Here is a 15,392-nt window from a genome sequence, read left to right as displayed (position 1 = left end):
TGGTTTTTGCTGGCGAGCCCCGTTTGAATGGTTTTGCTGGCGAGCCCCGTTTGAATGGTTACCCTGGCGAGCCCCGTTTGAAGGGTTACCCTGGCGAGCCCCGTTTGAAGGGTGACTCTGGCAAGCCCTAGCATGGCTATAATACAGTAAGAGTCTAGGGCTTTCTGTTATAGCACCCTATCTCCTTTATTAGGCACTACGTAGTGCACCAACTAGGGGATCAGGTACGATTTGGGACACAGAGATCAGCTTTAGCTTTGAGTCTGAGAGCTGGGGACTGTTGATTTGTAGCTTTGAGTCTGAGAGCTGGGGACTGTTGATTTGTAGCTTTGAGTCTGAGAGCTGGGGACTGTTGATTTGTAGCTTTGAGTCTGAGAGCTGGGGACTGTTGATTTGTAGCTTTGAGTCTGAGAGCTGGGGACTGTTGATTTGTAGCTTTGAGTCTGAGAGCTGGGGACTGTTGATTTGTAGCTTTGAGTCTGAGAGCTGGGGACTGTTGATTTGTAGCTTTGAGTCTGAGAGCTGGGGACTGTTGATTTGTAGCTTTGAGTCTGAGAGCTGGGGACTGTTGATTTGTAGCTTTGAGTCTGAGAGCTGGGGACTGTTGATTTGTAGCTTTGAGTCTGAGAGCTGGGGACTGTTGATTTGTAGCTTTGAGTCTGAGAGCTGGGGACTGTTGATTTGTAGCTTTGAGTCTGAGAGCTGGGGACTGTTGATTTGTAGCTTTGAGTCTGAGAGCTGGGGACTGTTGATTTGTAGCTTTGAGTCTGAGAGCTGGGGACTGTTGATTTGTAGCTTTGAGTCTGAGAGCTGGGGACTGTTGATTTGTAGCTTTGAGTCTGAGAGCTGGGGACTGTTGATTTGTAGCTTTGAGTCTGAGAGCTGGGGACTGTTGATTTGTAGCTTTGAGTCTGAGAGCTGGGGACTGTTGAAATTACTTTTCATCTGACTTGTTTCTGTCTCCACAGCAATCTCTTTCCTGTATATGTTGGCTGCTTGGGGCCCAACACAACACAACCAATGCTACACAGCCTCTTCAGCAGGTAGTAACATTCTCCATCTCTCCTGTCTCCTCCTCCACCTCTCCTGTCTCCTCCACCTCTCCTGTCTCCTCCTCCACCTCTCCTGTCTCCTCCTCCACCTCTCCTGTCTCCTCCTCCACCTCTCCTGTCTCCTCCTCCACCTCTCCTGTCTCCTCCTCACCTCTCCTGTCTCCTCCTCCACCTCTCCTGTCTCCTCCCACCTCTCCTCCACCTCTCCTGTCTCCTCCTCCACCTCTCCTGTCTCCTCCTCCACCTCTCCTGTCTCCTCCTCCACCTCTCCTGTCTCCTCCTCCACCTCTCCTGTCTCCTCCTCCACCTCTCCTGTCTCCTCCTCCACCTCTCCTGTCTCCTCCTCCACCTCTCCTGTCTCCTCCTCCACCTCTCCTGTCTCCTCCTCCACCTCTCCTGTCTCCTCCACCTCTCCTGTCTCCTCCTCCACCTCTCCTATCTCCTCCACCGTCTCCTCCACCTCTCCTGTCTCCTCCACCACCTCTCCTGTCTCCTACCTCTCCTGCTCTCCTCCACCTCTCCTGTCTCCTCCACCTCTCCTGTCTCCTCCTCCACCTCTCCTGTCTCCTCCTCCACCTCTCCTGTCTCCTCCTCCACCTCTCCTGTCTCCTCCTCCACCTCTCCTGTCTCCTCCTCCACCTCTCCTGTCTCCTCCTCCACCTCTCCTGTCTCCTCCTCCACCTCTCCTGTCTCCTCCTCCACCTCTCCTGTCTCCTCCTCCACCTCTCCTGTCTCCTCCTCCACCTCTCCTGTCTCCTCCTCCACCTCTCCTGTCTCCTCCTCCACCTCTCCTGTCTCCTCCTCCACCTCTCCTGTCTCTCCTCCACCTCTCCTGTCTCCTCCTCCACCTCTCCTGTCTCCTCCACCTCTCCTCCACCTCCTCCTCCACCTCTCCTGTCTCCTCCTCCACCTCTCCTGTCTCCTCCTCCACCTCTCCTGTCTCCTCCTCCACCTCTCCTGTCTCCTCCTCCACCTCTCCTGTCTCCTCCTCCACCTCTCCTGTCTCCTCCTCCACCTCTCCTGTCTCCTCCTCCACCTCTCCTGTCTCCTCCTCCACCTCTCCTGTCTCCTCCTCCACCTCTCCTGTCTCCTCCTCCACCTCTCCTGTCTCCTCCTCCACCTCTCCTGTCTCCTCCTCCACCTCTCCTGTCTCCTCCACCTCTCCTGTCTCCTCCACCTCTCCTGTCTCCTCCACCTCTCCTGTCTCCTCCTCCACCTCTCCTGTCTCCTCCTCCACCTCTCCTGTCTCCTCCACCACCTCTCCTGTCTCCTCCACCACCTCTCCTGTCTCCTCCTCCACCTCTCCTGTCTCCTCCTCCACCTCTCCTGTCTCCTCCTCCACCTCTCCTGTCTCCTCCACCACCTCTCCTGTCTCCTCCTCCACCTCTCCTGTCTCCTCCTCCACCTCTCCTGTCTCCTCCTCCACCTCTCCTGTCTCCTCCTCCACCTCTCCTGTCTCCTCCTCCACCTCTCCTGTCTCCTCCTCCACCTCTCCCTCCCCACCTCTCCTGTCTCCTCCTCCACCTCTCCTGTCTCCTCCCCACCTCTCCTGTCTCCTCCCCACCTCTCCTGTCTCCTCCTCCACCTCTCCTGTCTCCTCCTCCACCTCTCCTGTCTCCTCCTCCACCTCTCCTGTCTCCTCCTCCACCTCTCCTGTCTCCTCCTCCACCTCTCCTGTCTCCTCCTCCACCTCTCCTGTCTCCTCCTCCACCTCTCCTGTCTCCTCCACCTCTCCTGTCTCCTCCACCTCTCCTCCACCTCTCCTGTCTCCTCCACCACCTCTCCTGTCTCCTCCTCCACCTCTCCTCCACCCCTCCTGTCTCCTCCACCTCTCCTCCACCTCTCCTGTCTCCTCCTCCACCTCTCCTGTCTCCTCCTCCACCTCTCCTGTCTCCTCCTCCACCTCTCCTGTCTCCTCCTCCACCTCTCCTGTCTCCTCCTCCACCTCTCCTGTCTCCTCCTCCACCTCTCCTGTCTCCTCCTCCACCTCTCCTGTCTCCTCCTCCACCTCTCCTGTCTCCTCCTCCACCTCTCCTGTCTCCTCCTCCACCTCTCCTGTCTCCTCCTCCACCTCTCCTCCACCTCTCCTGTCTCCTCCTCCACCTCTCCTGTCTCCTCCACCTCCTCCACCTCTCCTGTCTCCTCCTCCACCTCTCCTGTCTCCTCCTCCACCTCTCCTGTCTCCTCCTCCACCTCTCCTGTCTCCTCCTCCACCTCTCCTGTCTCCTCCTCCACCTCTCCTGTCTCCTCCTCCACCTCTCCTGTCTCCTCCTCCACCTCTCCTGTCTCCTCCTCCACCTCTCCTGTCTCCTCCACCTCTCCTGTCTCCTCCTCCACCTCTCCTGTCTCCTCCTCCACCTCTCCTGTCTCCTCCTCCACCTCTCCTGTCTCCTCCTCCACCTCTCCTGTCCCTCCTCCACCTCTCCTGTCTCCTCCTCCACCTCTCCTGTCTCCTCCTCCACCTCTCCTGTCTCCTCCTCCACCTCTCCTGTCTCCTCCTCCACCTCTCCTGTCTCCTCCTCCACCTCTCCTGTCTCCTCCTCCACCTCTCCTGTCTCCTCCTCCACCTCTCCTGTCTCCTCCCCCCTCCACCTCTCCTGTCTCCTCCTCCACCTCTCCTGTCTCCTCCTCCACCTCTCCTGTCTCCTCCACCACCTCTCCTGTCTCCTCCTCCACCTCTCCTGTCTCCTCCTCCACCTCTCCTGTCTCCTCCACCACCTCTCCTGTCTCCTCCTCCACCTCTCCTGTCTCCTCCTCCACCTCTCCTGTCTCCTCCCCACCTCTCCTGTCTCCTCCACCTCTCCTCCACCTCTCCTGTCTCCTCCTCCACCTCTCCTGTCTCCTCCTCCACCTCTCCTCCACCTCTCCTGTCTCCTCCTCCACCTCTCCTGTCTCCTCCTCCACCTCTCCTGTCTCCTCCTACCTCTCCTGTCTCCTCCTCCACCTCTCCTGTCTCCTCCTCCACCTCTCCTGTCTCCTCCTCCACCTCTCCTGTCTCCTCCTCCACCTCTCCTGTCTCCTCCTCCACCTCTCCTGTCTCCTCCTCCACCTCTCCTGTCTCCTCCACCTCTCCTGTCTCCTCCACCTCTCCTCCACCTCTCCTGTCTCCTCCACCACCTCTCCTGTCTCCTCCTTCACCTCTCCTCCACCCTCTCCTGTCTCCTCCACCACCTCTCCTCCACCTCTCCTGTCTCCTCCACCACCTCTCCTGTCTCCTCCACCTCTCCTGTCTCCTCCTCCACCTCTCCTGTCTCCTCCTCCATCTCTCCTGTCTCCTCCTCCACCTCTCCTGTCTCCTCCTCCACCTCTCCTGTCTCCTCCTCCACCTCTCCTCCACCTCTCCTCCACCTCTCCTGTCTCCTCCACCTCTCCTGTCTCCTCCTCCACCTCTCCTCCACCTCTCCTCCACCTCTCCTCCACCTCTCCTCCACCTCTCCTCCACCTCTCCTGTCTCCTCCTCCACCTCTCCTGTCTCCTCCACCTCTCCTGTCTCCTCCTCCACCTCTCCTGTCTCCTCCTCCACCTCTCCTGTCTCCTCCTCCACCTCTCCTGTCTCCTCCTCCACCTCTCCTGTCTCCTCCTCCACCTCTCCTGTCTCCTCCTCCACCTCTCCTGTCTCCTCCTCCACCTCTCCTGTCTCCTCCTCCACTCCTGTCTCCTCACCTCTCCTGTCTCCTCCACCTCTCCTGTCTCCTCCTCCACCTCTCCTGTCTCCTCCTCCACCTCTCCTGTCTCCTCCACCTCTCCTGTCTCCTCCACCTCTCCTGTCTCCTCCACCACCTCTCCTGTCTCCTCCACCACCTCTCCTGTCTCCTCCACCACCTCTCCTGTCTCCTCCTCCACCTCTCCTGTCTCCTCCACCTCTCCTGTCTCCTCCTCCACCTCTCCTGTCTCCTCCACCACCTCTCCTGTCTCCTCCACCACCTCTCCTGTCTCCTCCACCTCTCCTGTCTCCTCCACCTCTCCTGTCTCCTCCTCCACCTCTCCTGTCTCCTCCTCCACCTCTCCTGTCTCCTCCACCACCTCTCCTGTCTCCTCCACCTCTCCTGTCTCCTCCACCACCTCTCCTGTCTCCTCCACCACCTCTCCTGTCTCCTCCACCACCTCTCCTGTCTCCTCCTCCACCTCTCCTGTCTCCTCCACCTCTCCTGTCTCCTCCTCCACCTCTCCTGTCTCCTCCACCACCTCTCCTGTCTCCTCCTGTCTCCTCCACCTCTCCTGTCTCCTCCTCCACCTCTCCTGTCCTTCTCCTGTTTCTGTTTCTTCCTCCTCCTAGCAGCACATAACCAGCCTGTTCGGCTGAGGCAAACACGTCCTCTAGCAGCACATAACCAGCCTGTTCGGCTGAGGCAAACACGTCCTCTAGCAGCACATAACCAGCCTGTTCGGCTGAGGCAAACACGTCCTCTAGCAGCACATAACCAGCCTGTTCGGCTGAGGCAAACACGTCCTCTAGCAGCACATAACCAGCCTGGTTCAGCTGAGGCAAACACGTCCTCTAGCAGCACATAACCAGCCTGGTTCAGCTGAGGCAAACACGTCCTCTAGCAGCACATAACCAGCCTGGTTCAGCTGAGGCAAACACGTCCTCTAGCAGCACATAACCAGCCTGGTTCAGCTGAGGCAAACACGTCCTCTAGCAGCACATAACCAGCCTGGTTCAGCTGAGGCAAACACGTCCTCTAGCAGCACATAACCAGCCTGTTCAGCTGAGGCAAACACGTCCTCTAGCAGCACATAACCAGCCTGTTCAGCTGAGGCAAACACGTCCTCTAGCAGCACATAACCAGCCTGGTTCAGCTGAGGCAAACACGTCCTCTAGCAGCACATAACCAGCCTGTTCAGCTGAGGCAAACACGTCCTCTCGCAGCACATAACCAGCCTGTTCAGCTGAGGCAAACACGTCCTCTGCAGCACATAACCAGCCTGTTCAGCTGAGGCAAACACGTCCTCTAGCAGCACATAACCAGCCTGTTCAGCTGAGGCAAACACGTCTTGCCCCTGGCTTCTATCTATTTATACTGTAACATAAGACAGTAGGATGACCTGAAGACCGTTAATGGACTGTCTCTCTGTCTCTGTCAGTGCTGGGACTATCCACAGTATCAAGATCTTACGCTCTTCCAACTGTGCATTTATCAACTACACCAACATGGACCACTGTGAGAGAGCCATCAGGACTCTACATGTAAGTCTCTGTCTGCAGGCGTCTGTCTGCAAGTCTCTGTCTGCAGGCGTCTGTCTGCAGGTCTCTGTCTGCACGCCTCTGTCTGCAGGTCTCTGTCTGCACCCCTCTGTCTGCACCCCTCTGTCTGCAGGTTCTCTGTCTGCACGCCTCTGTCTGCAGGCCTCTGTCTGCACGACTCTGTCTGCACCCCTCTGTCTGACACTACACCACTTTCAAAATTGTAACAACTGGGTCACCCACTAAACGATGGGGTGGAGACTGGGTCACCCACTAAACGATGGGGTGGAGACTGGGTCACCCACTAAACGATGGGGTGGAGACTGGGTCACCCACTAAACGATGGGGTGGAGACTGGGTCACCCACTAAACGATGGGGTGGAGACTGGGTCACCCACTAAACGATGGGGTGGAGACTGGGTCACCCACTAAACGATGGGGTGGAGACTGGGTCACCCACTAAACGATGGGGTGGAGACTGGGTCACCCACTAAACGATGGGGTGGAGACTGGGTCACCCACTAAACGATGAGGTGGAGACTGGGTCACCCACTAAACGATGGGGTGGAGACTGGGGTGGAGACTGGGGTGGAGACTGGGTCACCCACTAAACGATGAGGTGGAGACTGGGTCACCCACTAAACGATGGGGTGGAGACTGGGTCACCCACTAAACGATGGGGTGGAGACTGGGGTGGAGACTGGGTCACCCACTAAACGATGGGTGGAGACTGGGGTGGAGACTGGGTCACCCACTAAACGATGGGGTGGAGACTGGGTCACCCACTAAACGATGGGGTGGAGACTGGGTCACCCACTAAACGATGAGGTGGAGACTGGGTCACCCACTAAACGATGGGGGAGCGGGGTGGAGACTGGGTCACCCACTAAACGATGGGGTGGAGACTGGGGTGGAGACTGGGCACCCACACGATGAGGTGGAGACTGGGTCACCCACTAAACGATGGGGTGGAGACTGGGGTGGAGACTGGGTCACCCACTAAACGATGGGTGGAGACTGGGGTGGGACGGGCCCCACTAAACGATGAGGTGGAGACTGGGTCGCCCACTAAACGATGGGGTGGAGACTGGGTCGCCCACTAAACGATGGGGTGGAGACTGGGTCACCCACTAAACGATGGGGTGGAGACTGGGTCACCCACTAAACGATGGGGTGGAGACTGGGTCACCCACTAAACGATGGGGTGGAGACTGGGTCACCCACTAAACGATGGGGTGGAGACTGGGTCACCCACTAAACGATGGGGTGGAGACTGGGTCACCCACTAAATGTCGGTTACTGCTTCCTGTTGCTGCCGTTTACTGCTTCCTGTTGCTGCCGTTTACTGCTTCCTGTTGCTGCCGGTTACTGCTTCCTGTTGCTGCCGGTTACTGCTTCCTGTTGCTGCCGGTTACTGTTTCCTGTTGCTGCCGGTTACTGCTTCCTGTTGCTGCCGGTTACTGCTGCCGCTGTCTGTTGCTGTGGGTTACTACTGTTACTACTGTCTGTTGCTGTCGGTTACTACTGTCTGTTGCTGCCTGTTGCTGTCTGTTATGCCTGTTACTGTCTGTCACTGTCTGTCTATGGCTGTACTCCTTTTACGGTCTGTAGCCGCCGTACGTCTGTCTCTGTCTGTTACTGTCGGTCTGTCATTTATATATTTATATAGTTCTCTGTCATATATCAGCCTGTCAACACTAGATTTGCAGAGATGGTTGTCCAGGAAACTTGGTTCTGTCAGCCAACACCGAGTCTCCAGCTGTTTTAAAGTCTGTCTCTGTGTCTTGTCTGTCTAGGGTGAGGTGTTGAACGGAGTGATGCTGGCTGTCCGGCACCCTGACAGAGTGATGCAGAAGAAACTGGGCTTGTCCCAATTAGCTTTCACCCTCACCAACGCACCGTGAGTAGGAAACACACACCCGGCCTCTTGTTGTCGTGACGTCTCTTATCATTCATGTGATGACGGCTATTTTATCACATCAACTGAGTTATTACGGGATTAAATGAATCATGTAACAATTAACTCATTAGTAACTTGGGGCACCACGGATAAAGTTTGTTTTAATGAGTTACCGTTTCCAGAATGAACTCAAGAATATATCAGAATATATAATTAGCATACCAGTCATCCATTAATCATTTATTACCTCATATCAGTCTCATTCTGAACGTCGCAAAATACTTGGATATCTGCACGAACCCTAGTCTAAATGATGATTCAGTGATACACAAATTGGCTTATTTATTTACTAACGAACTAAATAATCACACAGATACATAAACACACACGGTATACGTTGAATTGATTACTAACATAATTCAATGAAAAGTCACTAGCGGACTAACCCGATATGACGGCTTGTTACACAATGAAAAGTCCCTAGTGGACTAAACCGATATGACGGCTTGTTACACAATGAAAAGCCCCTAGTGGACTAACCCAATATGACGGCTTGTTACACAATGAAAAGTCCCTAGTGGACTAACCCGATATGACGGCTTGTTACACAATGGAAGGTGTACGATAAAGAGAGAGGGAGAGACAAAGTGGGCTGATACATAGATGTGGAAGCTATGCTCATGAAAAATGAATAGTTTGCAGATGAACGACCGCTCATTCTAAAAGAAATGCAACACATATATTTCCACTTGTATGCCGTTTGTCATCTCTCTGTTGAAACCACTCGTCCGTCTCTGGAGAGTAGTTCGACGTAACTCTCTGTTGAAACCACTCGTCCGTCACAATGTCCTCAGTTGTAGTAGGCTTCTTTGTCTCTTGAGTTCGTTAGACTGGATACGTCATTAGCAGTCCTTTTATGCACTCTGGAAAAAGGGGGGACGTTCCTTTTTGGCATAATGTCTGTGTTCACGTGGGCGTGGTTACTGACTGGGTAAAACTTTATGACAATTATCTAATTTTAGAAGGCTAAATTCACATGATCTTTTCACATAGTTTCATATTTAATCATATACGCTTTACAACATTTAGATGTAAAACATTGTGAACGCTCTTAAAGATGACAGTTATCTTGATATGACATCACGGCATGCTAAATGATATGACATTAATTGTTGTTTCCATCCCCACCAACCATTTCCCACATTCTTTATGTTAGAAATATTGTTTCATTATCCGCTTTTAGATGTTGGCGTTTTGGCGGCAGATTTCTCTTCTCTACACACATCAGATTCCTTTAGTTCAATACTGCAGGTCCAGAGAGTTTTTTTACGTGAGAGTAAGAGAGAAAGAGGGGATTCTCTCTTTAATCCAGGAGGGAAAGTCATGACTATTGATATTGTGGAGGCACAGGAGCAGCACTCCCAATTCCAACACCTCAGATTCCCCCCCCCCCCCCCCACACTGCCAGCGAGCAATCTCTCTGCAATAATGGTCAGACATGGCGCGTAAATGTAAAGTGAGAACTTTTCTGAGAGAACTTCCGACAACATTCTCCAGGACAATCGGGGGGAGGGGGGGGGGGTGTAATTGGCATCTGACGCGGTCAGAGCTCCCATAATCTGATTCACATAGAGAGACTCGTACAAAGAAAGACCCTCCGCGGCAGGAGGGTTTTAACGGGGGCCACAAAATCTGAACTCATCATGAGGGGCCATAGTTGTGCGTATCCACATGTGCAGACCCCACCACATTTGGAGCAAAACATTTTAGCAGCCCACCTCTTGACAGTGGAGAGATTATTCTTTTATTTTTAGAGTTCATTTCGTGCAATTCTACACATTTTTACCATGGGGTGGAGAGAAGATTCAGCATTTTAACAAATTTCATGCAATTCTATACATTTTGCCGTAGGCTTTAGAGAAACGTTTGCAGTTTTTAGTGATATGACTATCAAAATCAGTGGGGGCCCTCCGGTCGGTAACTCGACCATGTTTACTACAAGTTTAGATAGCTGACTAGACTAACTTACCAATCTAAAACAATGTTTCCTGACTTGGCTAATTGAGTAATTGTCAGTGACTGACATAACAAGAGAAAAACTACTGATGCACAACGACATTTTCAAAATGGCACCTTGTGTATCCTACTATTCTAACAGACCCCCCCCCCCCCAATCGCCGCCTGAGTTTATAAAAATCCAATGTTTATTTTCTAAAGCCCTTTTTAACATCAGCAGCTGTCAGTCACTAAGTGACATTTCAGTGTGTGTATTCTGAAGCGCTTGTCTGTGTGTTTTTACAGAGAGAAGAGTCAGGAGTGTTACTTCTGGAGAACCACAGGCTGTGTTCGATACAATACCTGCATCTTCAGACATGTGCCACAACACAAGGGCATCGACAGGGACAAGGTCAACAAGTGAACAACAGACACACCAATAACCTGGTCCTGGAAACTGGAGCAATTAGTTTCCCCCCCCCCCCCCAGCTTACTTTTCAAATATGCTTTAAAAAAGAAAATAAAAAGTGATATATATATATATATATATATATATATATATATATATATATAGACTTAAAATCGATAAGTTATAATTGACTCAACAACCAATAAACAAATGTAGCTTTCTTAATCAACTAGAAAATGAAGTTATATGTCGCTGTTGTTTTTCAAAAATTAGCTGGTTAATTTGCTAATCCAGTTTTTTTGGGGGGAATTACATCGCTGGGACAGAATCACGGCAGGCTTCTATAGCACCTTACCAATGGGAACCTGTACTGAAATGCCCCCAACTATGTTCTCATTCACTTTATATTGGAGAAAGCCTTGATTATATTGGTTGCCTGTATGGATGCTATTGTCAAACTACATGTCTCTGTTCACAACATTAGTCCTCATTAGGGGAGTTAATGTGGATATTCATTATGGAAGACGGAGACGTTTTGTTTTTCCAAATCTTTTTTCTTCTTCTTCCACTAGCTGTGTTTCCATCAAATTGACTAGTTGTAGATAACGGGTTGTGTTTCCATCAAATTGACTAGTTGTAGATAACGGGCTGTGTTTCCATCAAATTGACTAGTTGCAGATAACGGGCTGTGTTTCCATCAAATTGACTAGTTGTAGATAACGGGCTGTGTTTCCATCAAATTGACTAGTTGCAGATAACGGGCTGTGTTTCCATCAAATTGACTAGTTGCAGATAACGGGCTGTGTTTCCATCAAATTGACTAGTTGTAGATAACGGGCTGTGTTTCCATCAAATTGACTAGTTGTAGATAACGGGCTGTGTTTCCATCAAATTGACTAGTTGCAGATAACGGGCTGTGTTTCCATCAAATTGACTAGTTGTAGATAACGGGCTGTGTTTCCATCAAATTGACTAGTTGTAGATAACGGGCTGTGTTTCCATCAAATTGACTAGTTGCAGATAACGGGCTGTTTCCATCAAATTGACTAGTTGCAGATAACGGACTGTGTTTCCATCAAATTGACTAGTTGTAGATAACGGGCTGTGCGTGATTACATAGTGCACATGAAAATACTTTTTTTGCGATTTTGACATTTTTCTTTCATAATAAATGTTTCCGTTATAAAGCGTGTTTTTACGTGCTCTCTAGCTGACAGCCGACAGCGTGCAGATACAGGGCTGCTGGCTGGACACACGGTTAGCCTACATGAGATTTATAATTATTAATATAATTATTATTATTATGGACAAAAGATAATCATTTTATTTGTCAAACGGCAGTCGAGCATCGATCATCATGTGAGCAGAATCAGACCCTGGATATTTATTGGAAAGGAGCATCGAGCTCATCACCGTGGACTTTCACCACCCTGTGAAGTTCATCATGACTTATTTCATTAGTTTAATAACCTGTATGGGTTCCCATTGAGTCGTAGTGGGATGACCACACAACTGTGACTCCCAAGTTAACGTAGAAATGATGGTTATTATAATCAATATTTGCGCGTAAAATCCGGCTGGTTTCATGTTTTGTCGACATTTGGGAAGTTAACCCGAAAATGTTTTGCATCAGACCTGTTGTGACTTTACATGTACTTTACTGGCATGAAAAGGTTGGATGGAAACCTGGTTACAAATATGGTTGAATCAACAGCTTTCCTTACTGTATTGTTATCAGGAATTGTCTTTTGATGTTTTTCATTAGTTCAATGTGTTACAGAATTTTGAGAGGGAGATTTGTTAAATTGTGTTTATGTTTTAGTGTCTGTTTTCACATCAAAGTGCACCACTTTTTATTTTATTTTAAAGACTTAATTTTGGGACCAAAAGAAGTGTATTAATCTATAATAAAGAGAATAATACGCCAAAGCTAGAACTGATTGGACGATGGGAAGACAACTAAACTAGCTGAAAACCATAATACGCAGTGATTTAGACTAGACAAGGTTATGTCTGGTTTTTAATTTGTTCTGTTGAGACTGTCATTTCTATTGTCATTTCACTACTGCACGTGATGGCAGTGTTTAGTAGTTTAACCTCAGCCTCCTGTTCTACCATGGCTGCCTGCAAAATAGCTTTTCTGAACACTTAATTTCCTATCCGTTAACATGACTTTACCTACTTTGATCTGAATGGCATAATGTTACTACTTGACTTGTTTTTCCAAAGTCTTTTGGTTACAGACACATTCCATGAATCATTAAAATGATCTTTCAGATTTATTTTACTTGTGTTATTTAATTAGTGTTGTAGTATATGAACACGTTACTGTTTTGACACTGACATTTTAAGAAATATACATTTTAGTTAAGACATCTCTTCTCTCATGTCTAATTACTCAGTCGTGACTAGGACCTAATCCTCTCCTCTAACAGTGAGGGGGGGGGAGTATTTGATCCCCTGCTGATTTTGTACGTTTGCCCACTGACAAAGAAAGGATCAGTCTATAATTTTAATAGTAGGTTTATTTGAACAGTGAGAGACAGAATAACAACAACAAAAATCCAGAAAAACGCAAAAAAAAAAAGAACTGTCAATCTCCCTCGGCCTGGGGCTCCATGCAAGATCTCACCTCGTGGAGTTGCAATGATCATGAGAACGGTGAGGAATTCTGTGTTAGTGTAACGCGGCGGGTTCTGTGTTACTGTATCGCTGCCGGGTTCTGTGTTACTGTATCGCTGTGGGTTCTGTGTTACTGTATCGCTGCGGGTTCTGTGTTACTGTATCGCGACGGGTTCTGTGTTACTGTATCGCGACGGGTTCTGTGTTACTGTATCGCGGCGGGTTCTGTGTTACTGTAACGCGGCGGGTTCTGTGTTACTGTATCGCTGCGGGTTCTGTGTTACTGTAACGCGGCGGGTTCTGTGTTACTGTAACGCGGCGGGTTCTGTGTTACTGTATCGCTGCGGGTTCTGTGTTACTGTAACGCGGCGGGTTCTGTGTTACTGTAACGCGGTGGGTTCTGTGTTACTGTAACGCTGCGGGTTCTGTGTTACTGTAACGCGGCGGGTTCTGTGTTACTGTAACGCGGTGGGTTCTGTGTTACTGTAACGCTGCGGGTTCTGTTACTGTAACGCGGCGGGTTCTGTGTTACTGTAACGCGGCGGGTTCTGTGTTACTGTAACGCGGCGGGTTCTGTGTTACTGTAACGCTGCGGGTTCTGTGTTACTGTAACGCGGCGGGTTCTGTGTTACTGTAACGCGGCGGGTTCTGTGTTACTGTAACGCTGCGGGTTCTGTGTTACTGTAACGCTGCGGGTTCTGTGTTACTGTAACGCGGCGGGTTCTGTGTTACTGTAACGCGGCGGGTTCTGTGTTACTGTATCGCTGCGGGTTCTGTGTTACTGTAACGCGGTGGGTTCTGTTACTGTAACGCGGCGGGTTCTGTGTTACTGTATCGCGGTGGGTTCTGTGTTACTGTAACGCGGTGGGTTCTGTTACTGTAACGCTGCGGGTTCTGTGTTACTGTAACGCGGCGGGTTCTGTGTTACTGTAACGCGGCGGGTTCTGTGTTACTGTATCGCTGCGGGTTCTGTGTTACTGTAATGCTGTGGGTTCTGTGTTACTGTAATGCTGTGGGTTCTGTGTTACTGTAACACTGCGGGTTCTGTTACTGTAACGCGGTGGGTTCTGTTACTGTAACGCGGTGGGTTCTGTGTTACTGTAATGCTGTGGGTTCTGTGTTACTGTAACGCGGTGGGTTCTGTTACTGTAACGTGGCGGGTTGGGTCTGTCCTTCCCTACTGTGCTGGGTCTGTCCTGCCCTACTGTGCTGTGCTGGGTCTGTCTTGCCCTACTGTGCTGGGTCTGTCCTTCCCTACTGTGCTGGGTCTGTCCTTCCCTACTGTGCTGGGTCTGGCACATTACTCAACTTCCAGACAGGCGTGCAACATGACGGATGGCAGGAGTACCATCCTTTTCTCCAGGGCAGATCGGATGAGCCCAGCTGTGAAGCATTGTCAGCGGTATGGCTCTATCTTGCAGTACCCCCCCCCCCCCCCCCCCGTGACCATCTGAGGGACAGGAAAAGGCTCCTCTGGACACATCCACCAATGTCCTGCACCAATGGCCAAAGGTCTGTATAGACAGGTGGTGACCCACACTATCCTAACCACAGATGAACAGCCAATCAGGAAGAAGGCTTATCGCCTATCACCAATAAAGCTGGTTGATTCTGTGTTGACTAGCGAGGTCTGAATTAAAAACACCTGGATGCCCATCCCATGCCTTAACCTCCCAGGAAATCCTTGAGTCGCTGCATGGAGCAAAGCTCTTCAGTTCCTTGGACCTCTTAACGGCTACTGGCTGGTGAAGACGGATCCTGCTAGCGAGCAGAAGACAGCCTTTGTGACAACTTTGGGCCTATTCAAAATCAAGTTTATACAGAACCAGTCCAAGGTTTGGACACACCTATTCATTCATGGGTTTTTCTTTTATTTTTTACTATTTTCTACATTGTAGAATAATAATGAAGACATCAAAACTATGATTACAACATGATTCAATATTATGGAATCCTGTACAGTAGTAACAAAAAAAAAAAGGTGTTAAACAAATCAAAATATATTTAATATTTTTCAAAGTAGCCACCCTTTGCCTTCATGACAGCTGGTACTGTAGCTAACTGGCCCCAAGTCATAAACGAGGTCATACACAAAGATCTGCCTTGTCTGCCAGCAGTACAAGCCCATGTACTGGAAACCAGCCGGACTCCTCCAGTTCACTGCCGTGAGGGAACCAGATGAGATGCTGGGCATTAATCTAATCGGGACCCTTCCCAAGAAGCAAAAAG

General features: G+C 50.4%; 1 protein-coding gene across 1 annotated transcript in view; it reads left to right on the top strand.

The window, feature by feature from the left end:
- The window catches only part of LOC106606645 (uncharacterized), a 43,453-nt gene extending 30,630 nt beyond the window's left edge, over nt 1-12,823 (top strand). The window contains exons 11-14 of the mRNA XM_082957442.1: nt 969-1,043; nt 6,138-6,240; nt 8,034-8,137; nt 10,439-12,823. Coding sequence (XP_082813568.1) covers nt 969-1,043; nt 6,138-6,240; nt 8,034-8,137; nt 10,439-10,556 — 400 coding nt within the window. The 3' untranslated portion in view covers nt 10,557-12,823. The remainder of the gene's footprint in view (nt 1-968; nt 1,044-6,137; nt 6,241-8,033; nt 8,138-10,438) is intronic.
- The last annotated feature ends 2,569 nt before the right edge of the window (nt 12,824-15,392 follow it).

This window comes from Salmo salar, chromosome 01 (genome assembly GCF_965601325.2).
Source record: "Salmo salar chromosome 01, fSalSal1, whole genome shotgun sequence".
NCBI lineage: Eukaryota > Metazoa > Chordata > Actinopteri > Salmoniformes > Salmonidae > Salmo > Salmo salar.
The sequence above is the reverse complement of the archived record's forward strand: the minus strand, read 5'-3'. Positions and strand labels throughout refer to the sequence as shown.